General features: G+C 41.8%; 1 protein-coding gene across 2 annotated transcripts in view; it reads right to left on the bottom strand.

The window, feature by feature from the left end:
• Positions 1 to 25152, bottom strand: part of LOC120047874 (ras GTPase-activating protein 1-like) — a 47553-nt gene extending 22401 nt beyond the window's left edge. Inside the window, exons 1-2 of one of the 2 annotated variants that reach the window (XM_038993484.1) lie at positions 23942 to 25152; positions 532 to 684 (exon numbers count right to left, since the gene is read on the bottom strand). In XM_038993484.1, the coding sequence (XP_038849412.1) occupies positions 532 to 684; positions 23942 to 24471 (683 nt within the window). In that variant the 5' untranslated portion in view covers positions 24472 to 25152. The remainder of the gene's footprint in view (positions 1 to 531; positions 685 to 23941) is intronic. The other variant, XM_038993567.1, reaches the window with a different exon arrangement.
• Positions 25153 to 27507: the final 2355 nt, after the last annotated feature.

The raw sequence follows: 27507 nt of genomic DNA, 5'->3' as shown, positions 1-27507 counted from the left end.
GACCAACGCTCTAACCACTAGGCTACCTGAGCCCCAAAAGGTAAATGGGGGGGGTGGAGGTAATGTCCTGCCTGCTGGTAATCGGAAACATGGTTGCCGGGCCATCCACCCACGCACCCCTCTGTCAAAGACAAGTCTCACCTTCACCCACGCACTTGCCCCAAAGGAGCCAGCGATGGGATCCTGAATGTTATGTCTAACATCTGCATTGGCTCACTTTCTGTTCTGCTCTGTGATGCAGGCTGTTAGAGACATGGTGGCTAAGGCTATAAACTTAGACTCGGTGGTCTGTGCAGTATTCATAGCGTCTATCTGTAACCCACAGAGATAGGTCACAGGATAGCGGTTCATTTCTTGTTTGGGTCTCGAGCTGAAAAAGTTTAAGAACCATGGGACTACAAAAAAAGGTTTGTAGCCCACGATATGCAGGTCATGGAGACATACTTCTGCGTCTGTGCGATTGACCTGCGTCATGACTTATACATTGTGAAGTAATAAACTCCGTGTGTGCACGCGCATGCTTTGACTGACCTGAAGTGGTTGACCACGCTGGTCAAGCTGAGGAAGGACAGGACAAAGGAGCCGGGCCGGCGGTCACTCTCCCTGATGAGGTAGCTGCCAGGGGTCTTGGCCTGCCGCAACCGCTCCTCAGCAATGGTCCGGTCCAGCTTCCCATGGTACCACCTAAAACAAAGGGAGGGAGGGACGGACATCGACAACCTTGGATACCTAGGCCTACATGTACACCATTTTGTCCTCTGTATTCAGCTCTCAATATTACACTTTTTTTCTCTCTCTGGGAGACATTGTCAACACTAAGGCTGTGTTCTATGAAGCATACCACCTGAGAGAACTCGAGGGGGGAGGGACATACACACAGTAACACAGTCTTTATGTAGGCTTGTTGCACAGCGTGACATTAGCCAGAATGTGATTCAAATACACTTTTTTTAAATCAAAAACAAAAATGTAACACTTTTGTGATGCAAAAATAAAATCAGCCTAATAGCTGTGCAAGTTCAAATTGGGTTCACTTTGTAAAACAATATGAATAATAAATAAAATCACTGAATTTATGATTAACTGTGCTGCAGTGTCATTCATAAATTGACTTACCACATTCATCCAAACACCCACTCCATTGTTCACCCCATCTATCATTATCTTAGGCTATTCCATTCAGTCACATGAACTCTTTCAGTTCCCAACATCTCAAACCATTCTCAGTTTGTTAGTCATTCGCTCCCACACACAGACTCAGAGTCACATATTCAATTAACCTTTTACTCGTTGGTCCATCATTAGTAATCATTCAGTGGTTAACACTCATTCATCCATGTCTCCTAAAAAAACGTCTGAATCAAAGAGTTTAATAAATTAGACCATTTCTTCTTTACTAACCCTCATTCATAAAACCCTAACAACCACACAGGGATTATTTGTGACTGATTCAAGGCAAACAAATAGGCCTAGCCTGCTGCTCAAAATAACCCTGTACTAGACTGGGTCTGTTATGTTATAGTCTTGACTTGGGACTAGGCTTTGTTTTGGGGTTCTTGGTCTCGCAGAGATCGTAGTATACGGCCTTGCCCTTGGACTTGATAGAATGCTCTTGTCTAGTCTACATAAAACTAGATAAGACTAAAATGCCAGCAAACTATGCTAGCCAAAACAAGGAGGGATCACCACTATTCATGTTATTCGTTTAAAAAGACACCACTGAGTTTGAGAAAGTGTCTAGGACTCTAGGGTCAATTCTCAAGTCAACAGCGAGTTTGAGCATAACATTACATTGACATCTTCTGAAATATTAAGCTAGTAAGAAACTGCACCAAGATTTCACCCTCTAGTCTACCTATATAGAGCAGCCACTAAAACAGGCGAGAGGAGTGGAACGGAGCGTAAACGACAAAAGCTTTTTAAGCTTCAGCCGCACCATTAAAAGCAGGCTGCTTTTTTAGTCAAACAGAAGCTTTTCTACCACTGGTTAAAGTTTCAGCAGGTCACCGATTTAACGTTCCCGCCAGATGGGTGAAACATTTACACGTTGGCCCAGATTTTGGGCTAACGCCTCAGAACGGGGGGGGGGGGTGAGATGAATGAGTTGTCACAGTTATTTTCAAAAACAAGACTTTAAGGGCTCCCATCTGGTTTAGAGGAGCAGGGGTATGCTATTGTAAAAAAAAAAGAATGAGAGCGATGAAGTCTGGTGTGGGGGTATGTGTGCTGTGGACGGGGAAAGGGCCAGTGGAGCTCCTGGGAGGGGGTTAAGAGACTGGCAGGCTGAAGGTTTTGTTTGATGGAGAGATTGAGGTAGACAGATGTGAGAAGTGAGCGTATGATTGACTGCTAAATAGTTAATATCTGTATTGACCCTTTTTGCACTAACTCCTTTGACTCATCACATAGTCTGCTGCTACTGTTTATTATCTATCCTGTTGCCTAGTCACTTTACCTCTACCTATATGTACATATCTACCTCAACTCGTACTGGTACCCCGTCATGTATATAGGGGCATGGAGACATCTGTCAGCATGGAGACTGACTATAGTACAATGCCTACAAATGGTGGGGTGGAAGATAAATGTTGGCCTGAACCAACAGTATTGCTGTTGAATTGGACGTTCAGGTCTTCATTAATGAGATGGTCCAAACAGCCGAGGGAACGAGGCAGGTGTCGGAGGGAGGGAGAGCGAGAGAACTCACTCTACTGTCAGGTTTGCCGACTTAGTTTAGGCAGATGTTGGAAAGATGCTAAAAGGTGTATATATTGAAAAGATGGGGTTTATTAAGTGTCTAAGCAGGCCTAAGCCTACTGTAATTTCAAACTCTGAAACAGCTGAAATTGATTCATGATCATTCTCATTTCAAATGCATCTTTCCTAGTGTATAGAGAGCCATATTATTCAAACATTTGCATAGAGCAAATATCCTGCCTGTCTCAATCTGAAACAACGACAACACAATAACAGCAGCGGAAAGAGTCTGATCCAGGGGTGAGTCATTTGGTGTTTGCCTACACACACAGTCTGCTTTGTAGCTCAGAGTCAAATAATATCAGCACAACCGGGGTTGTGATTCCACTAAAGATGTAACAGCTCCAGGCTTTTTTCCTCTCCATCTCTACTGTTGGTCACGGTTGTTTATTTATTTATTTATCCAGCAACTATTAACCACTCAGCCTGAAAAGGGAACACCACACGGCTTGCCAACACACGCATTACCTGCACCATGAGATATGTGCACAGAGCATCCTCTCATCATCATACTTTACAGGCCAGAAGACAGTGGGGGTTCCATCCGCAGGAAGCAGAGCGAGAGCTGTGCATGGACTGACCTCCTTATTAAACCTTCCAGTGAGGATAGGGTCAAAGGACTGCTCTATAAAAAGGTCCACAGTAAACTCAGTGCTGCTGTGCAGATTCACAGGGAGTGGAGTGTTAATGCTAAGGCAGGTGGGTTCCTACAGTGAAACTCCCCCAGGCTGTGTGTCTTTCTTCCTGAGCGGAGCTGTACTGGCCAGCTGTGGCTTGGACAGACGTCCAGGTTTGCTAAACTACTCTGTAGCTGCACTGGAGAGAATTTAATTGCCTTAGATCAGAACTGTCTGTATAGCTGTTATAGTCACGATGGTGTCTGATGGTGGATGTGTGAGTAGAAAGAGATGGCTGATTAGCCTAGGGGCCACGGTGTGAATGTTTTTTGGGCAAATTTTCTTGCATACATTCTAAAAGTGCAACTCTTGCAAATATTAGATTATCATTGAATAATTTCAGTGTTCCTTTTTATAGTGTTAGACCGATGCTTGTCATATTTTTCATTGCAACACCCGTCATAAGTGTTCCACTCCCACCACGTCTGAAAACGCTTGTGTGCGTAAGTTTATTCAGTGAGAGATGAGTTCGTAGAAACACTTTCCATTTCCCATCCTTAAAATTAAAAACGTCTATAAATATTCCACCGACCTATGTGCAGTAACCAGCTAAAAGTTACTTAAGCTACTGCATACAGTTACTTTCAAAGCAACAAAAGCATGGAAACTAAGCAATGTTTTATCAAAATTAAGAAATTGTTACACCCTATGACAACGCAGTCCTCACTAATGTACAAGATTTTTTTTTTTATATATAGGTGTACTTTAGCACGTTTTGGGGGAGGCCGGGGTTAGCCAGGGTGTTGTGATGAATGGGGTATGAACATCAACCACAAGAGCAGCGATAGGACACGCTGGTTTTATCAGCCTGAGGAATGCCTCGTTGTGTCAGTGCATGAATCAAGAGCAGCACAGTGAAGCTCTGCACTGGCTGTTCCTACTGGCAGCTACTAGTTTAACCCTTAAGCACTACTCTTAAAAAAAAAAAGCCTAAAATAAGGCTGCTCTGTATCCTGCATACTGTGCACTAAAAGAACAAACTAAACTTGTCAACAATAAAACTGACTGGTCATGCAAACATGAATGTCCTTCACCTAATAGGCTAGGTAAAAAGCAAAACAAACCTCCACCCACCCACACAGTGGAAGCAGGCACTCTTCTCGCAGAGTCTAGGTACCCCTTTCTCACAGGAAGCCCAGGTACAGGGAGTTACATCACATGACAGCAGGCAACAGAGGCTCCTCCACTTCAACATGTTAGAAGAGGGCCTCCATTTCCAGCATGTGACATATGCAGCTGGCACAAGTGAAAAAGAGTGTCTCTTTTTCACTCGTGCCAGCTGCATATGTCACATTTAATGCAAAGTCAGAAATTCACACCACTCATGAGAAAGAGGAAGAGAGTTGGGTAGATTTAGTGTTGAGGACTAGATGGGAGGCTCCTATCTGAAACCCACAGAGAGCTGTCACACACAGCATAGTGCGGGCAGACAGAGTTAGTGGCTGCTGTAATGACGTGTCTTGACAGTTTCGGAAGGAAGCATAGCAAGCAAATTATTTAAATCCTCCGTTTGAGTCAGTGTGTATCGCACATAGCCAGTACGCTACAGTGTATCCTGAGAGGATTAACCAATACAAAATGTTTTTTTTCCTCAATTAGCTGAGTGAAGAATACAACAACAGTTTCCACCTATGAAACCAATGTGCAAGAGTATTCAGGGCAATATGAACAAGCTGAAACCCTGCAATTCTCTCAAAAGTATTTCTGAAATCTATATAAAACAGACTATTGCATTAGATTCCCAGGGTGCTGACGTTCACAATAGCAATTTTCAGACCATTCAGAGTGTTCCATTTGGACTGACAACCTGTGGAAGGGTTTCTGCCACAGGAGGCTACAGGCTGAGAACTGTAATTTTTCATAAAAAACTACCTCCCTCGGAGCTGCTGAGAAGGTGTCTAGTCGCATGCAGCTTTGGCACATCAAGGTTCACCTCTGGCTAAATGTTTTAGGTGTAGACTAACCTAGCTTATATTTTCACATCAAATATGGCCATGTAAAAACACTGTAGCATTTAGGCTACCCGATTTCATTAGGCTAGACTACTCACTGAAAATATTATTTGGCAGGACCAATGTGAGATTCCTCTACAGATGGACTTACACAATGATATTATTTGTAGTTCAAAATAGCCACTTTGAAGGAACAGGTTTCGAAATTATTTTTGGGAAAGCATTTCGCAGCTTGAACCCTCAAATTGTACCAAGGGAAACAAGCCAATAGCCTAGCTATATATCATGTACTGTCTTTTCCCTTTCGCTGGGCTCCTCAAATCAAATTGATGAATCAGAAATGCATCTGTGTTTGAGCATTCAGGACATGACCTCTGGTTAGCCCTGGACGGATGGCGTGGAGGGCGAGAGGGACAGGGACCTCTCGATTTCCAAGGGCTACATCTCTAGGGCTGAGAGGGCAGACTCAGCTTGTTGATGTTCGATTGAGGAATTACCATTTCTCTCTGGCTCTAGTTCTCGTGTGCATTCCCGCTCCTGTTTTTCCCCCTTCCTCCTCTCACAATGGATGCCACCATGCTAAAACATCTCAGAAGACGTCAAGTCACTCCTCATCAACGTCAACAAGTAATGAAACTGCACCACTTTAGATTAGCGATGCGCCTCAGCTGAGCTGCCAGCGGTCATGAGGGGAAACAAGCCAATCACGCTTTCCCCGCACGGATGGGATTGTCCTCCTTAACTGGTGCCCACAAGGTCCAGCAAACATATAGCCTAGAGCTGGGCAAAATGCCTGCGGTAAGTGATCAATATGGTCAGTGTCAATAATATTTGGTTTATCATCCAATCTCTAACATGCCTATTTCAATTTATATTAAACTTCCTCAATCAACGGTTTTCTTTAGTGGTCATCAATTTGAGTTAGGAGTTTGCTTTATTCCAACGTAAAATAAAAGTTTTTCATGTGCAACTTTCTAAAAACAAAAATGTGATATTTGGAGCCATATTCAAATGAGATAATGTAGAAAAACTCAAAGGAGCATCAAGTTGTAAGTGCAGGAGGAGAACCTAGGGAACATTTGTTACATCAATGGATCCAATTAATGTGGACTCCAACAATCGATCAATGAAATATAGAATCATAGCATTAACTCACCCAAACAAAAAGCAAAGCCTTACAAAAATATATTTAGGGGATTAAGGTATGGGTAATTCCAAAAACCTTACTCTGTCTGGTAGAGATGAATAACAAAGAGAGAGAAAAGAGATAGAGCATCATCCACCTCCATCTCCTGTCCTACCAGCCTGTTAGGAAAGTAAGGAGGGCTGGATGGCTAGGTGCCACACTTACGCGGAGTTCGCTCTCTGCTGCATCTCCTGGTCTGTCCCGCTCTCTCACAAGGAGTTCCCGCTCCACTGATGCTGATTGTTCTGCTGCCGAGTTGGAGTGACTAGGGTCTGAGTGCTCCGGTGCGGAAAGCAATGCAAACACAACTCTAAATCCATCTGTGCCATGCTATGAACCTGCTGCCCAGATAAAGTAATCTCCGCACTCTAGGGTCAGTAAGCAGCAACCAAAGGAGGAAGAGGGCTACTGGAATGGACCTCACATAATGCTGGAAGAGTTGCTAAGTGATTAAAAAAATTATTCTGATCAGTTGTCCAGTATTTTTTAATCGTCTAAACATTGAGCGAAGAGGTTTGTCTTACAGGATGAGGAGGCTGAGTCCGTCTGCATCTTCAAGCCAAGCAGAAAGGATGAATCTCTCTCCATTTCCCTCGCTCTCTGGAGCGTAAAATAAAGCCACGTATCATGAGCACGCAGCCTATAGGTTTAATGAGAAGTGGGGCAGTGGGGGTAAGGAGTGGTATCACACGAGTGAGGTTGCATGGCAACACACATAATCCCATGACCTCTGGGTGCTTATGTGAACGGCTTACATACAACCACACCTGAAGCTAGCGGTGTGCATGGTTCAAAACACACTCACCCCAAAATTCCGTATTGGTTACAAACCCCAGGATTATTTAGGTAAATGTACAAAACGCCACAGCTTCAAAACACTGCATGGATTTATGCACTAACCAGACCCTTCTTCAACTTGTCTAAAACCAATTTTTTTGTTTTTACTTTCCACAGTGGGGAAAAAGGGAGCAGCTGTGAAAATGCTCTATTTTTCTTCACACATGGAATGTCACAGCTTGTTACCCTCAGTCAGAGCGAGAGAGTGACGGCACACGGACTCGTTTGACGCACACTAGGGATGGGCATTTGAAATTATTTGTGATATTTTTGGTATATATATATATATATATATATATATATATATATATGGATAGTTGAAATGCATGTGTTTTAAAGAAGAAAAAAAACTGGAGGGGCTAGGTAAACTTCAATGGAGAATTGCTCCTGCAACTCGAGAGCCGACCTGCTGAAACAAGCAAAGTGCAGCACAAGGGTGGGGGGGGAGGGGCGAGAGGAGTAGGGGCCGGTGTGTGGCATGGAAGTAGAGTGCCCGTCTTGACGGCATCAAATCATTGACTTGCCTAGTTAAATAAAGGTTAAATAAAAATAAAATAGTAAACAAGCAAAGATGGCAGGAAATTTGTAAATGGCAGGAAATTTGGCTCCAGTGATGTACTGGGCCATATGCACTACCCTCTGTAGTAGAGGTCGACCGATTAATTAGGGCCGATTTCAAGTTTTCATAACAAATCGGTAATCTGCATTTTTGGACACTGATTATGGCCGATTACATTGCACTCCACGAGGAGACTGTGTGGCAGGCTGACTACCTGTTATGCGAGTGCAGCAAGGAGCCAAGGTAAGGTGCTAGCTAGCATTAAACTTATCTTATAAAAAAATATTACCATAATCACTAGTTAAACTAGTAATATCAACAACCATGTCTAGTTATCTAGCTTGTCCTGCGTTGCCTGTTAATTTATCATTGAATCACAGCCTACTTTGCCAAACGTGTGATTTAACAAGTGCATTCGCGAAGAAAGCACTGTCGTTGCACCAATGTGTACCTAACCATAAACATCAATGCCTTTCTTAAAACTTCTTTGGGATAGGGGGCAGCATTTTCACTTTTGTATGAATAGCGTGCCCAAGGTAAACTGCCTCCTACTCAGTCCCAGATGCTAATATATGCATATTATTATTTAGTATTGAATAGAAAACACTCTGAAGTTTCTAAAACTGTTTGAATGATGTCTGAGTATAACATAACTCATATGGCAGGCAAAAACCTGAGAAAAAAATCCAAACAGGAAGTGGGAAATCTGAGGTTTGTAGTTTTTGAACTCAGCCCCTATCAAATACAGTGGGATATAGGTTATTTTGCACTTCCTAAGGTTTCCACTAGATGTCAACCGTCTTTAGAACGTTGTTTCAGGCTTCTACCGTGAAGGGGGGCCGGATGAGAGGTCTTTGACTAAGGGGTCTGGCAGCAGCCTCGTTCTCAGTCACGCGCATTTCACATGACAGGTAGCTCTCGTTCCATTGCTTTTCTACAGACAATGGAATTCTCCGGTTGGAACATTATTGAACATTTATGATAAAAACATCCTAAAGATTGATTCTATACTTAGTTTGACAAGTTTCTTCGACCTGTAATAACTTTTTGAACTTTTTGTCCGACTGGACCTGAACGTGCGTTTGGATTTGTTTACCAAAAGCCCTAACAAAAGAAGCTATTTGGACATAATTGATGGACTTCATGGAACAAATTAAACATTTGTCGAACTGGGATTCCTGGGAGTGCATTCTGATGAAGATCAAAGGTAAGTTAATATTTATAATGCTATTTCAGACTAATGTTGACGGCGCAACATGGCAGATATTTATTTTGGCTGTTTTGGGCTCTGAGCGCCGTACTCAGATTATGCTTTTTCAGTAAAGTTTTTTTTAAATCTGACAAAGGTTGCATTAAGGAGAAGATTTATCTATATTTCCATGTATAACACATGTATTTTCATCAACATTTATAATGAGTATTTCTGTAAAATCAATACACACGTATATATTAAACATGCATATTTAGTAAATATTGCCTGCTAACATTAAAAGAAATTAACTAGAGAAATTGTGTCACTTGTCTTGCGTTCTGTGCAAGCAGAGTCAGGGTGTATATGCAGCAGTTTGGGCCGCCTGGCTCGTTGCGAACTGTGTGAAGACCATTTCTTCCTAACAAAGACCGTAATTAATTTGCCAGAATTGTACATAATTATGACATAACATTGGTTGTGCAATGTAACAGCAATATTTAGACTTAGGGATGCCACCCGTTCAATAAAATACGTAACGGTTCTGTATTTCACTGAAAGTATAAACGTTCTGTTTTCGAAATGATAGTTTCCGGATTTGACCATATTAATGACCTAAGGCTTGTATTTCTGTGTGTTATTATATTATAAGTCTATGATTTGATAGAGCAGTCTGACTGAGCGGTGGTAGGCAGCAGCAGGCTCGTAAGCATTAATTCAAACAGCATTTTCCTGCATTTGCCAGCCGCTCTTCGCTGTGCTTCAAGCATTGCGCTGTTTATGACTTCAAGCCCATCAACTCCCGAGATTAGGCTGGCAATACTAAAGTACCTATTAGAACAGCCAATGGGGGGGGCCTGTTCAGCCCTCCTTTTCCTGTAGTCCACAATCAGCTCCTTTGTCTTGTTCACATTGAGGGAGAAGTTGTTGTCCTGGCAGTGTGACCTCCTCCCTATAGGCTACCTCATCTTTGTCGGTGATCAGGCCTACCACTGATGTGTCTTCAGCAAACTTAACGATGGTGTTGGAGTCGTGCTTGGCCACGCAGTCGTGGGTGAACAGGGAATATAGGTGACTAAACACGCACCCGAGGGGCCCCAGTGTTGAGGATCAGTGTGGCAGATGTGTTGCCTACCCTTACCAACTGGGGGTGGCCCATCAGGAAGTACAGGATCCAGTTGCAGAGGGAGGTGTTTAGTCCCAGGGTCCTTAGCTTAGTGATGATCTTTGTGGGCACGATGGTGTTGAACGCTGAACTGTAGTCAATGAACAGCATTTTCATATACAGTGGGGAGAACAAGTATTTGATAACCTGCAAAATCGGCAGTGTTTCCTACTTACAAAGCATGTAGAGGTCTGTAATTTTTATCATAGGTACACTTCAACTGTGAGAGACGGAATTTAAAACAAAAATCCAGAAAATCACATTGTATGATTTTTAAGTAATTAATTTGCATTTTATTGCATGACATAAGTATTTGATCACCTACCAACCAGTAAGAATTCCGGCTCTCACAGACCTGTTAGTTTTTCTTTAAGAAGCCCTCCTGTTCTCCACTCATTACCTGTATTAACTTCTACTTGCACACAATCCCGGATCCGGGAGCACCCCCATCAGTAAAAAAGCTGACTAACATAGCCTAGCATAGCGTCACAAGTAAATACTAGCATCTAAATATCATTAAATCACAAGTCCAAGACACCAGATGAAAGATACACATCTTGTGAATCCAGCCATCATTTCTGATTTTTAAAATGTTTTACAGGGAAGACACAATATGTAAATCTATTAGCTAACCACGATAGCAAAAGACACAACTTTTTTTTCTCCACCATTTTCTTCCTGCATAGGTAGCTATCACAATTTCGACCAAATAAAGATATAAATAGCCACTAACCAAGAAACAACTTCCTCAGATGACAGTCTGATAACATATTTATTGTATAGCATATGTTTTGTTAGAAAAATGTGCATATTTCAGGTATAAATCATAGTTTACCATTGCAACCACCATCACAACTCTTACCAAAGCAACTAGAATAACTACAGAGACCAACGTGAATTACCTAAATACTCATCATAAAACATTTATGAAAAATACACAGCGTACAGCAAATGAAAGACAAAGATCTTGTGAATCCAGCCAATATTTCAGATTTTTTAAGTGTTTTACAGCGAAAACACAATATAGCATTATATTAGCTTACTACAATAGCCAACCACACAACAGCATTGATTCAAGCCAACAATAGCGATAACGAATAAACCAGCAAAAGATATTAATTTTTTCACTAACCTTCTCAAACTTCTTCAGATGACAGTCCTATAACATCATATTACACAATACATATAGAGTTGGTTCGAAAATGTGCATATTTAGAGGCACAAATCGTGGTTATACAATGAGAATAGTAGCCAAGCTGCCAACAATATGTCGGGAGAAATCTTGGGAGAGGCACCTAATCTAATCAGTAACTAATCAAACTTGACTAAAAAATACAGGTTGGACAGCAAATGAAAGATACATTAGTTCTTAATGCAACCGCTGTGTTAGATTTTTAAAATGAACGTTACTACGACATACAGCGTGTGTTAAAGCGAGACCGCACCGAAATTAATGGCGGAATATGAGTTTTACATTTTTCAACAGAACAACGAATTAACATCATATATAGTTCTTACTTTTTGATGAGCTCCCATCAGAATCTTGGGCAAGTTGTCCTTTGTCCAAAATAATCGTTGCTCGGTTGTAGATTGTCGCCTTCAACTTTGGAATTAGCAGTAAACATTAGCCATGAGGCCCAGACGTGCCCAACTCACCAGAACGCAGCACAAATAAATACCCGAAAATCGCAATATACTGATATAAACTGATATAACTCGGTTTAAAATAACATTATGATGTCTTTAACACCTATATCGAATAAAATCAGAGCCGGATATATCTAAGGGCTATAACGGGAGCTTTCTAGAACGCCATCCTGAGGTCTGTCTTGCGTCATGGCGAACGAAGGAAAGAGAGGACCCCACGTTGCCAGCCCATTTATAAGGCCTCAGATCTGCCTAGCAACTCCATTCCAATTCTCACTATTTGCTGACATCCAGGGGAAGGCGTATGCAGTGCATCTCAACCAATAGAAGACATGCAAATTAATAAACTGACCTCAGAACAGCCTGCAGATTTCAGATTTCTCACTTCCTCATAGGAAAATTGCTCCAACTCGAGTTCTGTTTTACTCACAGATATAATTCAAACGGTTTTAGAAACTAGAGAGTGTTTTCTATCCAATAGTAATAATAATATGCATATTGTACGAGCAAGAATTGAGTACGAGGCAGTTTAATTTGGGAACGAAATTTTTACAAAGTGCAAACAGCACCCCCTATTGAGAAAAGGTTAACTGCACCTGTTTGAACTCGTTACCTGTATAAAAGACACCTGTCCACCCACTCAATCAAACAGACTCCAACCTCTCCACAATGGCCAAGACCAGAGAGCTGTGTAAGGACATCAGGGATAAAATTGTAGACCTGCACAAGGCTGGGATGGGCTACAGGACAATAGGCAAGCAGCTTGGTGAGAAGGCAACAACTGTTGGCGCAATTATTAGAAAATGGAAGAAGTTCAAGATGACGGTCAATCACCCTCGGTCTGGGGCTCCATGCAAGATCTCACCTCGTGGGGCATCAATGATCATGAGGAAGGTGAGGGATCAGCCCAGAACTACACGGCAGGACCTGGTCAATGACCTGAAGAGAGCTGGGACCACAGTCTCAAAGAAAACCATTAGTAACACACTACGCCGTCATGGATTAAAATCCTGCAGCGCACGCAAGGTCCCCCTGCTCAAGCCAGCGCATGTCCAGGCCCATCTGAAGTTTCTATCCAGAGGAGGAATTGGAGAAGGTCATGTGGTCTGATGAGACAAAAATAGAGCTTTTTGGTCTAAACTCCACTCGCCGTGTTTGGAGGAAGAAGAAGGATGAGTACAACCCCAAGAACACCATCCTAACCGTGAAGCTTGGAGGTGGAAACATCATTCTTTGGGGATGCTTTTCTGCAAAGGGGACAGGACGACTGCACCGTATTGAGGGGAGGATGGATGGGGCCATGCATCGCGAGATCTTAGCCAACAACCTCCTTCCCTCAGTAAGAGCATTGAAGATAGGTCGTGGCTGGGTCTTCCAGCATGACAACGACCCGAAACACACAGCCAGGGCAACTAAGGAGTGGCTCCGTAAGAAGCATCTCAAGGTCCTGGAGTGGCCTAGCCAGTCTCCAGACCTGAACCCAATAGAAAATCTTTGGAGGGAGCTGAAAGTCCGTATTGCCCAGCGACAGCCCCGAAACCTGAAGGATCTGGAGAAGGTCTGTATGGAGGAGTGGGCCAAAATCCCTGCTGCAGTGTGTGCAAACCTGGTCAAGAACTACAGGAAACGTATGATCTCTGTAATTGCAAACAAAGGTTTCTGTACCAAATATTAAGTTCTGCTTTTCTGATGTATCAAATACTTGTCATGCAATAAAATGCAAATTAATTACTTAAAAATCATACAATGTGATTTTCTGGATTTTTGTTTTAGATTCCGTCTCTCACAGTTGAAGTGTACCTGTGATAAAAATTACAGACCTCTACATGCTTTGTAAGTAGGAAAACCTGCAAAAACAGAAGTGTATCAAATACTTGTTCTCCCCACTGTAGGTGTTCCTTTTGTCCAGGTGGGAAAGGGCAGTGTGGAGTGCGATTGAGATTGTGTTATCTGTGGATCTGTTGGGGCGGTATGCGAATTGGAGTGGGTCTAGGTTTTCCGGGATGAAGGTGTTGATGTGAGTCATGACCAGCCTTTCAAAGCACTTCATGGCTACCGACATGAGTGCTACGGTGCGGTCGTCATTTAGGCAGGTCATCTTTGCTTTATTGGGCACAGGGACTATGGTGGTCTGCTTGAAACATGTGGTTATTACAGACTTTGTCAGGAAGAGGTTGAAAATGTCAGTGAAGACACTTGCCAGTTGGTCCGCGCATGCTCAGAGTACACTTCCTGGTAATCTGTCTGGCCCCGCAACCTTGTGAATATTGACCTGTTTAAAGGTCTTGCTCACATTGCCTACGGAGAGGGTGATCACACAGTCATCCGGATCATATCAAGCAGTATAGTCCATTCTTGAACACAACGCCCAGTCAACTATCAACTTCCAGCAAGGGACATTTGTTTTTTACTCTCATTAATCCACACAACATACGTTGGCATAATTGTCACTAATTGACACTGGTGGAGGGCGAAGTCTTTAGAGCCCAGTCTGAATGTTGCCCCATATCCATCACAGTGCCCACACGGGAAACAAATATACAACCTTATGGTTGCCAATCAGGTTCCCTGGAATAACTCAAACCTACCAAGAGCTTTTGACTCGTTTAAAATCAGTGGGACATTAGCCTCTTTGGGCTGCAGGGGCAGTATTGAGTAGCCCGGATAAAAGGTGCCCATTTCAAACGGCCTCGTACTCAAGTCTTGCTCGTACAATATGCATATTATTATTACTATTGGATAGAAAACACTCTCTAGTTTCTAAAACCGTTTGAATTATATCTGTGAGTAAAACAGAACTCATTTTGCAGCAAACTTCCTGACAGGAAGTGGAAAATCTGAAATCGATGCTCTGTTCTAGGGCCTGCCTATAAATGTGCTTGATATGTATTAGTATACATGCACTTCATACGCCTTCCACTAGATGTCAACAGGCAGTGAGATAAGAAATGGAGTGTATAACTTGATCTGAGGTCGAATAAGAGCTCTTGGCATGACGTGACACCAATTTCCTGTTTTCAGGAAGGCGCGAGAAGGGACCGGGTATTGCCTTCTGAAAAGCTGTCGTTATAGACGGCTAATATCTCCGGATTTGATTTTATTTGATAAATGTGACAATATCATCGTAAAGTATGTTTTTTCAATATAGTTTGATTAGATTATAGAAATTTTTTCGGGACGTTAGGCGTGTTGCGTTGTGTGCCTTTGTTCAGGAAGGAGAGCTTCGCGCCACTTTGCTAGCTTTCCGTGCTAAGCCTGCGGTTACGGAACCCCTACCTGTCCCAGACCTGCTGTTTTCAACTCTTAATGATCGGCTATGAAAAGCCAACTGACATTTATTCATGATTATTATTTGACCATGCTTGTCATTTATGAACATTTTGAACATCTTGGCTCTCTCTAATTTTCTCCTTCTCTCTTTCTTTCTCTCTCTCGGAGGACCTGAGCCCTAGGACCATACGTCAGGACTACCGGGCATGATGACTCCTTGCTGTCCCCAGTCCACCTGGCCTAGCTGCTATTCCAGTTTCAACTGTTCTGCCTGCGGTTATGGAACCGCCACCTGTCCCAGACCTGCTGTTTTCAACTCTTAATGATCGGCTATGAAAAGCCAACTGAAAATTATTCATGATTATTATTTGACCATGCTTGTCACTTATGAACATTTTGAACATCTTGGCATAGTTCTGTTATAATCTCCACCCGGCACAGCCAGAAGAGGACTGGCCACCCCTCATAGCCTGGTTCCTCTCTAGGTTTTGGCCTTTCTAGGGAGTTTTTCCTAGCCACCGTGCTTCTACACCTGCATTGCTTGCTCTTTGGGGTTTTAGGCTGGGTTTCTGTACAGCACTTCGAGATATTAGCTGATGTACGAAGGGCTATATAAAATAAACTTGATTGATTGATTGATAATTGACTGGAGAAGAGGACATTCTAAAACCAAACAACGATTGTTCCCGACAAAGGACCCCTTGTACAACATTCTGATGGAAGATCATCAAAAGTAGGACCCATTTTATGATGTTATTTCATATATCTGTCGAACATGTGTACTATTAGTTTGCGCCCAGATTTTGGGCACTCTCTCGCTATAACGTAAGCTGGATGTCGTAATGAAGTTACTTTTAGAATTCTAACACGGCGATTGCATTAAGAACTAGTGTATCTATCATTTCCTATACAACATGTATTTTTTAGTAACGTTTATGAATAGTTATTTGGTCAGAATAGGTGAGTGTCATAAAACTATCCGGACATTCTGGGAAAAAGATGCTACGTTAGCACAATGTATAACCACTGATTTCAGCTCTAAATATGCACATTTTCGAACAAAACATAAGTGTATGTATAACCTGATGTTATAGGACTGTCATCTGATGAAGCTTATCAAGGTTAGTCAAAAATTATATATCTTTTGCTGGTTTGTTACGATCGCTAACTTTTGCTGCTGGTAAATGGCTTGTGTTTCTGGCAAATGTGGTAAGCTAATATAATGCTATATTGTGTTTTCGCTGTAAAACACTTAAGAAATCGGAAATATTGGCTGGATTCACAAGATGCTTGTCTTTCATTTGCTGTACACCATGTATTTTTCAGAAATGTTTTATGATGAGTATTTAGGTATTTCACGTTGGTGTCTGTAATTACTCTGGCTGCTTCGGTGCTATTTGTGACGGTAGCTGTGATGGTAGCTGCAATGTAAAACTGATTTATACCTCAAATATGCAAATTTTTCGAACAAAACATAGATTTATTGTATAACATGTTATAAGACTGTCATCTGATGAAGTTGGTTCTTGGTTAGTTAGGTTGGTTTTGTGCATGCTACCTGTGCTGTGAAAAATGTCAGTCCTTTTTTGTATTTGGTGGTGAGCTAACATAAATATACGTGGTGTTTTCGCTGTAAAACATTTTAAAAATCGGACATGTTGGCTGGATTCACAAGATGTTTATCTTTCATTTGCTGTATTGGACTTGTTAATGTGTGAAAGTTAAATATTTCTAAAAAATATCTTTTGAATTTCGCGCCCTGCACTTGAAGTGGCTGTTGTCATATTGTGCCCGGCTTCGGGCTTGCAGCCCAAAGAAGTTAGAGTTCCAAGAGCTTTGCTCCTCCAAAAATGACTAGTAATCATGTCCCATCTGATTTAATTGACAATGGGCTAATGAGGGAAGAACACCCTGAGGGTTGTTCTATCGCTCTCAAACTCAAACAGAGGAAGTGTTTCAGTGAAGTCATACGTTTGATTAGTCATAGTTAGGTAAAATATTCAGTAGCTAAATGTGTTTGTTCTGTGACAATTGAGTAAAAGTTCTGAAAAGGAATGATAAAAAATTAAATCCCAAACTATTGTAGAATGCCTGAAGATCCTGTGGAGGCCACAATGAGAAGCTCAGAAGTCTTGAAAACAGGATGCAGGAGAGAAAAGGCAGGCCAGTGTGGGTATGGAGGGGCATGACAGGACATTGCACAACATGTAGAAAATGTATGGAAACTGCATGCCTTATCAATGCACAGTGTTTGACCAAATATGAACGTTACCATTATTGCACTGATGTATGCATTTAGTTTGTAAGACGACAAAAACATAAGAATGTAGCTACAACCGAGAGGACTGTCAACCACCATTTAGTTTTACGGCATTTAGTTTTAGAGTGGCGTCTTGTGGCTTTTCAGCGTTGCGCATTGCAGCAATTTCAAAAGCTTAAGCCAAGGAAATTAGGCTACATTAATAAGGTTCTTATAGGCCCAAGCTAATTCTAATTGTTGGGATCACCACTCAGCAAATCTGTGTAATTACTGAGACTTTAAAAAAAAAATGTAAAGTGTGTATTGTTATAAAAAGGACTGTAGTATTTGGCTCTAAAGATAAGTCTCAGCAAGGGGATAGGTATGTAACTTGATCCTTGTGCCATTAGGAATTCCACCAGTGCCAAGTTTCAAAAGGCAATTAGGGAGCGTGGGTGCTCAATTAGCACTTCAGCAAGAGACATTTTCATGACCAACTGCTTATCTGGTGGGGGTTTTGGGGGTGGGGGGGTTATGACTAAATCCTCTCTAATCTTCGAGGTACCCTGTTTGTTTTGGCTCAGGCACTGGGCTGGCGTTCTCCGAGGTGGGGAGAGCGACATTAGGCCTTCTGACATCTTCGTTATGCAGTTGTTAGTGTGAAACATTGATCCCACCGCTGCCGCCATTGTTTATGAATGAGCCTTTGTTGTACAGAGGCGTGAATGAGTCTGCTGCTGGTTGCGTTGCTCTCCCTCTCCATGGCATTCTACAAAGTGCTAAGTTAAGCACCTCTAAATGAACATGAGAACTAAAGACTATAGCTTCTGACAGTCTCCAGGGATGATGAACCTATGCTGCAAATACCAGGTCACCTCAGAAGTGACCTTCTATGATAACATTTTAGCAAGACATTCTCCAGTGAAGTAGGCCAGGCCTTGTATTTACCCATCACCACCAATACCGGTAGAAATGTAGGCTATTAAGGCCTAGCCTACATGAGTTTTACAATGTGTTTAAGACACCACACAATGGGTTGATTTAACCTCACCAAAACTGTTAAGTTCACTGACTCTTGGGCTATGCACCGTGTACTTGACTGACTGCCTTTAGAATCAGACTACGTATCATCCATGGGACGGCACCACTGCTTCAGACAGTCACCCTGCCAAGGCTCCAGTCGACAACCCTCTGTCACAGTGGATCACTGCCACATGCGGAGGAGACCCGCATCTTAATTGGGTCATCATTTCATAGCAAGGGTGGAGTCCTCGCAATTACACTGTGGTCCATTAGGCTCCCAGGGAAGTAAGGGTGTGCAGCTCTGAGTCTGACATTGTAAAGAGTCGCCTATGGACTTGTGTGTAGATGGTGTGTGCATTCCAATTAGCGAATTAAAGCATTAGTTAAAATGTGTTAGGGCCTCAACTATAATGTATCAATGAAAAGTGATGATGAAACTGCTATCTTTCGCTAGGTAGTGGATCTGTAGTGTTAGGCTTCATTGAAAATAAATATAAATCACTCAATAAGAAAAATGACTTGATACGAAACTATTTTGCTCTGGTATTTGAAGTTGAATTGCAACGCACTGTGTTATACATGACAAGATGAGGTGGGGTAATTTGTAACCACTGGCACAGTACCTCACACCACATGCTAGTTTGCAGCAGCCAGGTCACCGCAGCTCAACCAACACACACACCACATTAAGATACATAATACCAGCTAAAGAAGAGGAACTTGTGTTGCATCAGACTCCAGTCGTGTGAAATGTCTCACATTGAGTCAGTGTAGTGGACTGATGAGTGGCTGGTTAAATAAATAAACAAACACCTCACTACCCAGGTTTCCATCCAACCATGTCATGTAGATTAATTACCTGACCAGGGCTCCAAATAAAAGTTAGGAGCACCAGAAAATACATATTTAAATTTAAAAAAAAATTGAGATACAGGCTTTATTGGGCCTATATCAATTAGTTACTTTTGAAGCAAGCTGTACCCTAGAAACTAATATATAACTGTAAATAGTACATCACTGGGGCTAAGCTGCCTGCCATCCAGGACCTCTACACCAGGCGGTGTCAGAGGAAGGCCCTAAAAATTGTCAAAGACCCCAGCCATAGACTGTTCTCTCTACTACTGCATGGCAAGCGGTACCAGAGCACCAAATCTAGGACCAAAAAACTTCTCAACAGCTTTTACCCCCAAGCCATAAGACTCCTGAACAGGTAATCAAATGGCTACCCAGACTATTTGTATCATGCGTGTGTGTCCCCAACCCCTCTTTTACACTGCTGCTACTACTCTGTTTATATATGCATAGTCACTTTAAACCATACCTACATGTACATACTACCTCAATTAGCCCGACTAACCGGTGCCTGTATATAGCCTCGCTGTTAACTTTCACTGTTTTTTATTTAATTCTATTGTTCACCTAATACCTATTTTTTTTACTTAATTTGCACTGTTGGTTAGGACCTGTAAGGAAGAATTTCACTGTAAGGTCTACTACACCTGTGGATTCGGCACATCTGACAAATAAACTTTGATTTGAAATACATTAGTTTATTAGGAAAGGTAAATTAGTAATTTCTATGACAGGTATTTATATTAACAAGTCATTTGTGGAATATTAGGTTCCTACATTATGTAAAAAAAACTATTTTCCTATTGAGATACATTATAGAAAACATTTAAATGTCTGGTTTGTGATGGGAACGCATTTTATATTCATGTCTATGATCATTGATCTCCGGAAGAACAAGCTATCCCTTTTGCTTTCTTTGTGCCCCCAAATGTTTGCATATGCTGGTAAATGTACCAGGTTGTTAGCTAGCCAGCCAATGAGGTAACATGACTGAACAAAGTATAAACAAACAGTTAACACGCGAGAAGTTTTAGAACAGCACACATGGTTTATGAATATAAAATGTGTTCCTGGCGATCCTCTATAGGAAGATAAAAATGTTGCACCAGTAATATGGGTCAGATCGTTGCGCTAGATGCAAGCTGTTTTCGCTGTAGTAATGGTGCTACTGTGCCGCTATTGAATCTGCACTTTTTTTTTTTTCTAGTGCACTCGGAGAAAAAAAGTTTTAAAAAACGGTACAGCAAAGCCTTATTACAACAATTATAAAATCTGAGATTTTCCTTCCTAGTCTCACAGTACTCCCAAAATAAAACTCCTGGTCGCACAACAAAATATTTAGTCCCAAAAAATATATATTAAAATTAAAATTAAATTAAAATCGGTTGCACTATATATATATATCTGGCGTATTAAAAAAAGACTGGGCTGATGGAAACAAGAAATGTCGGTACAATTTCATAAAATGTCGACAGAATGTTTTCCTTCAACATGGTGGGATCTTTTTGTAAATTAGGCGAGAAATGGTGTTGGGAAAGCCTTAATGCTCAAATATTGATATAATAACCATCATATGAAGGTAAACTTGGAGTCACGTGAAGATATGTTGTCAGGTCCTCCCACTAAAGATAAAATAAGTTACGAGTCACTTCACAGGGTGGTGAAAGTCCACAGTGATGAGCATGATGCTCCTTTCCAATAGAGGAAATTATTTTGGTGACATGATGATCGGCTGCCATTTGACAAATCAAAATTCTCGCTCTTATTCATAATAATTCCTGAAGTAGGCTAGCCTACCGGCACTATTTGAGAGCTGATGGCTAGAACGTATGTGCCAAGACCAGAATGCATATATGCTATTTAACGCAACAGTTTGTGACAAAACTAAAATAGGTAGTGTTGAAAATGCAATGGAAACACATTGAACTTTAGATTTTTATTCAGGACATAACTTACGCAAAAAAAGTACCTTCTATGCACTAAATTGTCGCGCAATGCTTTATATCCGCAACAAGTCAGTTTGGTGGAAATACCCCACTGGTGGGAAAGTGCATGTTTTCTTTATGCCGATTTTAGAATAAGTACATGAAAATCTGTCACCAATTGGATGGAAACCTAGCCATTGTGGAAAACAAGGGGGGGGAATTTAAATCAGTCCCCTTCATTACATCTTTGCTACTGCCTGGTGCCCCGGCAGAAAGGGATGTAAAGGACACCAGAGGAGAATCCACTGACTCATTGAGCTCAACATTTATTTTTTCAGCTAAAAAGCTGGCCAATCTGACAGGGAGATATGTAACTCCTAAAATAAGAGCTGATTTCACACTCCAGCCCCAGTTATTTCCATATCTCACAGCGTGAGGCCAGAAATGATAAAGCTCAGCACTTCACTAATGAGACTGACAAAAACGAGTGCCACACACACTACAAAGATATAGGCTAATATGATTGTGTAGGGAAACCCAATATGTTTAATCTCCCACAATGGATAGTCCTACTGCAGCAACACTGACACAAAAGCCTGCAGCAGCAGACATTGGCTACCCTTACTCAGGAGCAGGATGTGAGAGGAATTATTATTCCATGAGAAAACATTTCCATTGAATATGGTTATGACCACATGATTGTGTGGTTAAAAAAAAAAAACTCTAATTTGTGGCCAGAACAATTAATATAAAAACATTTATTGACAAGTGCTGGATAGATTTCAAATTTGCTACACCTGCCGCATTACAATGATTCTGGAAATTACAGTCCCAGTCAAAAGTTCAGACACACCTACTCAAGGGTTTCTTTATTTGTACTATTTTCTACATTGTAGAAAAGTGAAGACATCAAAACTATGAAATAACACATATGGAATCATGTAGTAATCAAAAAAAGTGTTATACAAACCAAACTATATTTTCTATTTGAGATTATTCAAAGTAGCCACCCTATGCCTTGATGACAGCTTTGCACACTTAGCATTCTCTCAACTGGCTTCACCTGGAATGCTTTTCCAACAGTCTTGAAGGAGTTCCCACATATGCTGAGCACTTGTTGGCTGCTTTTCCTTCACTCCGCGGTCCAACTCATCCAAAACCATCTCAATTGGGTTGAGGTCGGGTGATTGTGGAGGCCAGGTCATCTGATGCAGCACTCCATCACTCTCCTTCTTGGTCAAATAGCTCTTACACAGCCTGGAGGTGTCATTGTCCTGTTGAAAAACAAATGATAGTCCCACTAAGCCCAAACCAGATGGGACGGCGTACCACTGCAAAATGCTGTGGTAGCCATACTGGTTAAGTGTGCCTTGAATTCTAAATAAATCACTGACAGTGTCACCAGAAAAGCACCCCCACACCATCACCCCTCCTCCTCCATGCTTCATGGAGATCACCCGTTCATCTACTCTGCGTCTCCTAAAGACAAATTTGGACTCATCCGACCAAAGGACAGATTTCCCCCGTCTAATGTCCATTGCTCATGTTTATTGGCCCAAGTACGCATCTGCTTATTGGTGTCCTTTAGTAGAGGTTTCTCTGCATCAATTTGACCATGCAGGCCCGATTCACAGTCTCCTCCTGCACAGATCATGTTGAGATATGTCTGTTGCTTTAACTCTGAAGCATTTATTTGGGCAGCAATTTCTGAGGCTGGTAACTAATGAACTTATCCTCTTCAGCAAAGGTAACTCTTCCTTTCCTGTGGCAGTCCTCATAAGAGCCAGTTTCATCATAGCGCTTGATGGTTTTTGCAATTGCATTTGAAGAAACTTTCAAAGTCCTTGAAAATTTTCCAGATTGACTGACCTTCATGTCTTACATTGGACTGTTGTTTCTTTTTGCTTATTTGAGCTGTTCTTGCCATGATATGGCCTTGGTCTTTTACCAAACAGGGCCATCTTCTGTATACCAACCCTACTGTATCTGGTCACAACACAACTGACTGGCTCAAACGCATTAAGTAAAGAAATTCCACAAATTAACACACCTGTTTATTGAAATGAATTCCAGGTGAAGCTGGTTGAGAGAATGCCAAGCGTGTGCAAAGCTGTCATCATGGCTCGCTACTGAAGAATCTCAAATATAGTTTGATTTGTTTAACACTTTTTTGGTTACTACCGGATTCCATAGTTTTGATGTCTTCACTATTATTCTAAAATGTAGAAAATAGTAAAAATAAAGAAAAACCCCTTGAATGAGTAGGTGTCCAAACTTTTGACTGGTACTATATATTGCATTCATAATTGCATACAAACAAACTGGCTGAGTTGGGAGAATAATCTAACCTGTAGGTATACAAATATTTCTCTAAAGTATGAGATATGGAAATTGTTTTCAGGACAGGTTCATGCATTATTCACTACATGGCTAGATTGATGATCAACAGCCTGAACCCCCTCCTTCAATTTGACTGCCTACCTGTCATTTGGGGCATGTTAAAAACTGCAGTAGTCAATACGTTGAATAGATACTTGAGCACTGGTGGTGGATGCAGCAGGAAGGAAATATACCCAGGACGTTTCAATAAAACCCTCTTTTAGATTGTTAGCTAGGTGTCAATGAACAATAGAACAATTTGAGTGAATATGAAAAGTCCTTACTGGTTAGTGGGCGGCGCTGAGAGCGGGAAGACCACCTCCTCTTCCTCGTATTCTGGTCCATCCTGCATGTCGCTTTCATCCACAGTGCCGAGTCCCCCGTAGCCTGCGGGCAGCAGAGGTGGTGGTGGTAGTGGGGGGAAGACACTGGGCCCGTCTGGACTCGCAGAGGTGGGTGATATCCGGCTGCCGGGCCCCTCTGAGGTGGGGGAGTAGCACACACCGCCAATGGTCCCTGAGCTTGTTCCTTGACAAATTGCGTGTCCACCACCACCATTCCCTGTAGCGGACAGGACTGGTCCGGTAATATCTCCTCCAGATACGGGGTAAATCATACTCATATCAGGGAGGGCGTCCGGTGAGGTTTTCGACTGGTAGCGGGAGTTTGGTGCTGATCGCTGGCCAAAATCAGTGACCCGCACTCTGGTCTGGTTGGGATAAAACGGAAAATGGGCCGTCTCGGGGCCTCCGCCGCCTGCCACCCCTGTCGAGACAGAGCCCGTGTCCTCACTACTGACCTCCGCAGCTATCATTTTAAGGAAATGTGTAGAGGGGAATATGTCAAGAAGGGAACCTGCCCTCCCCCTCTAGTCTTGAAGCACTCCCTCACTGTTCGGGTTATTAAAAACACCACCAAAAGTTTATTGGAAAACAACACGTTTAGTCAGCTAGCGTAAATTAGCTAGCTAGCTTAGCTAACGTTAGTCGCTAGCAAAACGCTACTGTAGCTAGCGAACACCACTCACTAGCTAACTAACGTTAGCTACTACAGAGACACTTGATGAGTTCTGGCTAAGTCTTCATTGTTTCATGAATTTAAAGTTCAGTGAGAATTGATGTTTTGAAAATAACGTTTAAATACCTTAAGGGAGAAGCAGATGACGTATTTATTTCCCTTTTCCTTGTCCTGCCTGCTCTTTCGGCAGCTAACAGACCACTTGTCAGGGAGTGTTGTTTTATTGTCACTGCCTGTGTTAAATCCCGTATTTTTGCTTTTGTTGTTTTGTTCCTACGGAGTTCCCAAACGGTCTCCTCTGTCACCTGAGCCTCTGGTGGACTTAATTTACCCAATGTAGCCCAGCAGGTGAGAACATTACAGCAATTCTTTCTTGCGTAACTTCTCTTTTCTTTTCTTTCTCGATTACGGGGCTGATGGCTTGCTGCCGCCGATGTTAGTTCGCTCCCTCCCTCTCCCTCTTCTCGCTTGGCGCGTGCTAGCTCACGCGCAGGCCCAGCCAAGCGAGTACCGAGTAAAACCACGACACGAGCTTCACCCATTATATCTGGCATTATATCCTATCGGTGGTCAAGAAATCTGAAAGAGGTAGTTGTACTATTCAATTCTACTCTATTATATTCAGCTTTTAATCTAGAATAGAATAGTTTATTGTTTTCAGGAGGAAATTATTTTCCACACGCTTATATCAAACAAACCAACCAACATAGGCAATAATTAAGCAATAAGGCCCGAGTGGGTGTGGTATATGGCCAATATACCACGGCTGAAGGCTGTTCTTTGCACGACACGCGGATTCTCACAAACCCGAGGTGCCTTATCGCTATTATAAACTGTTTACCAATGTAATTAGAGCAATACAAATAAGTGTTTTGTCATACCCCTGATATACCACGGCTGTCAGTCAACCAGCATTTAGGACTCAAACTACCCAGTTTATAAATTAAATGTAGGCCTACTGGTATTTTAGTTTAGTTTCAGGGGAGAGGAGGGGGAGCCTAGTCTTTTCAATAAGACACATTTTGTCAGAAGTATCCCCCCAAATCTATAAATGATTAATATCTCCAAATGTATGAATTATTAATATATTTATTATTATTGTTATTATTATTACCTGCTGATTTGAAACACAACCAAGCTAGCACATTTGGTTCATTGGAAGTTGTGGGAACGTACATTTTCGGATTCTCATTGGTTCTGGGAACGAAGCCATACGCTTCCTGATCGATAAAACAGAATGTTTTTTTAAACGTTCTGAGAACGAAAGTAAAAATGTAGCCTCTTATGGGAACTTTCCTTTTTAGGTTGCAGGGAGTTTCCGAGAACGTTTTACTATGGTTTCTTGAAAGTTTTCCTGGGAAGTTTTATTAACGTTCTGATCATTTTTTAATAGATTATTTGAAGATAATTAAATAGCACTCTGAGAACATTCTCTAAATGTTGTATTTGTATTTTTGTATTTATTAACGATCCCCATTAGCTGCTGCAAAGGCAGCAGATACTCCTCCTGGGGTCCAGCAACATTAAGGAAGTTATATACACAATTTAAAATATTACATGACATTACATTTTATAACACTTTACCCAATACATGTAGTGTGTTCCCTCAGGCCACTACTCCACTATCACATATTTACAATACAACATCCATGTGTACATGTGTGTAGAGTGTGTCTTATCATGTGTATGTGTGTCTGTGCCTGTGTGTGTGTGTGTGTGTTTCTTCACAGTCCCCGCTGTTCCATAAGTATCTGATTCTACTGCTTGCATCAGTTACCTGATGTGGAATAGAGGTCCTTGTAGCCATGGCTCTATGTAGTACTGTGCGCCTCCCATAGTCTGGATTTGAGGATTGTGAAGAGACCTTTGGTGGCAAATGTTGTGGTTCCCAAACTTTTTATAGTCCCGTACCCCTTCAAACATTCAACCTCCAGCTGGGTACCCCTTCTAGCACCAGGTTCAGCGCACTCTCAAATGTTGTTTTTTTGCCATCATTATAAGCCTGCCACACACACACTATATGATAAATTTATTAAACATAAGAATGAGTGTGAGTTTTTGTCACAACCTGGCTTTTGGGAGGTGACAAAGAGCTTTATAGGACCAGGGCACAAATAATAATATAATAATAATCAATCGTTTTGCTATTTATTTGGCCATCTTACATATAAAACTTTATTTGTTCATCGAAAATTGTGAATAACTCACCACAGGTAAATAAGAAGGGTGTGCTTGAAAGGATGCACATAACTCTGCAATGTTGGGTTGTAATGGAGAGAGTCTCAGTCTTAAATCATTTTCCACACACAGTCTGTGCCTGTATTTAGTTTTCATGCTATTGAGTGCCGAGAATCCACTCTCACATAGGTACGTGGTTGCAAAGGGCATCAGTGTCTTAACAGTGTGACTTGCCAAGGGAGGATACTCTCAATCCAGAAATCTGGCAGTGGCTTCTGATTAAATACAATTTTCACTGAACTGCGTGTTGCAATTTCGACGAGGCTCTCTTGTTCAGATATCGGTAAGTGGACTGGAGGCAGGGCATGAAAGGGATAACGAATTCAGTTGTTTGTGTCATCCGTTTCGGCGAAGTACCTGTGTAATTGCGCACCCAACTCAGGTGCTTTGCTATATCACATTTGACATTGTCCGTAAGCTTGAGTTCAATTGCACACAAAATCATACAATGATGGAAAGACCTGTGTGTTGTCCTTGTTCGGGATAGGGGGCAGCATTTTCACTTTGGACGAATTGCGTGCCCAAACTGAACTTCCTACTACTCTGTGCCAGATGGTAATATATGCATATTATTATTACTATTGGATAGAAAACA

This window comes from Salvelinus namaycush, chromosome 1, assembly GCF_016432855.1.
Source record: "Salvelinus namaycush isolate Seneca chromosome 1, SaNama_1.0, whole genome shotgun sequence".
NCBI classification, from domain to species: domain Eukaryota; kingdom Metazoa; phylum Chordata; class Actinopteri; order Salmoniformes; family Salmonidae; genus Salvelinus; species Salvelinus namaycush.
The sequence above is the reverse complement of the archived record's forward strand: the minus strand, read 5'-3'. Positions and strand labels throughout refer to the sequence as shown.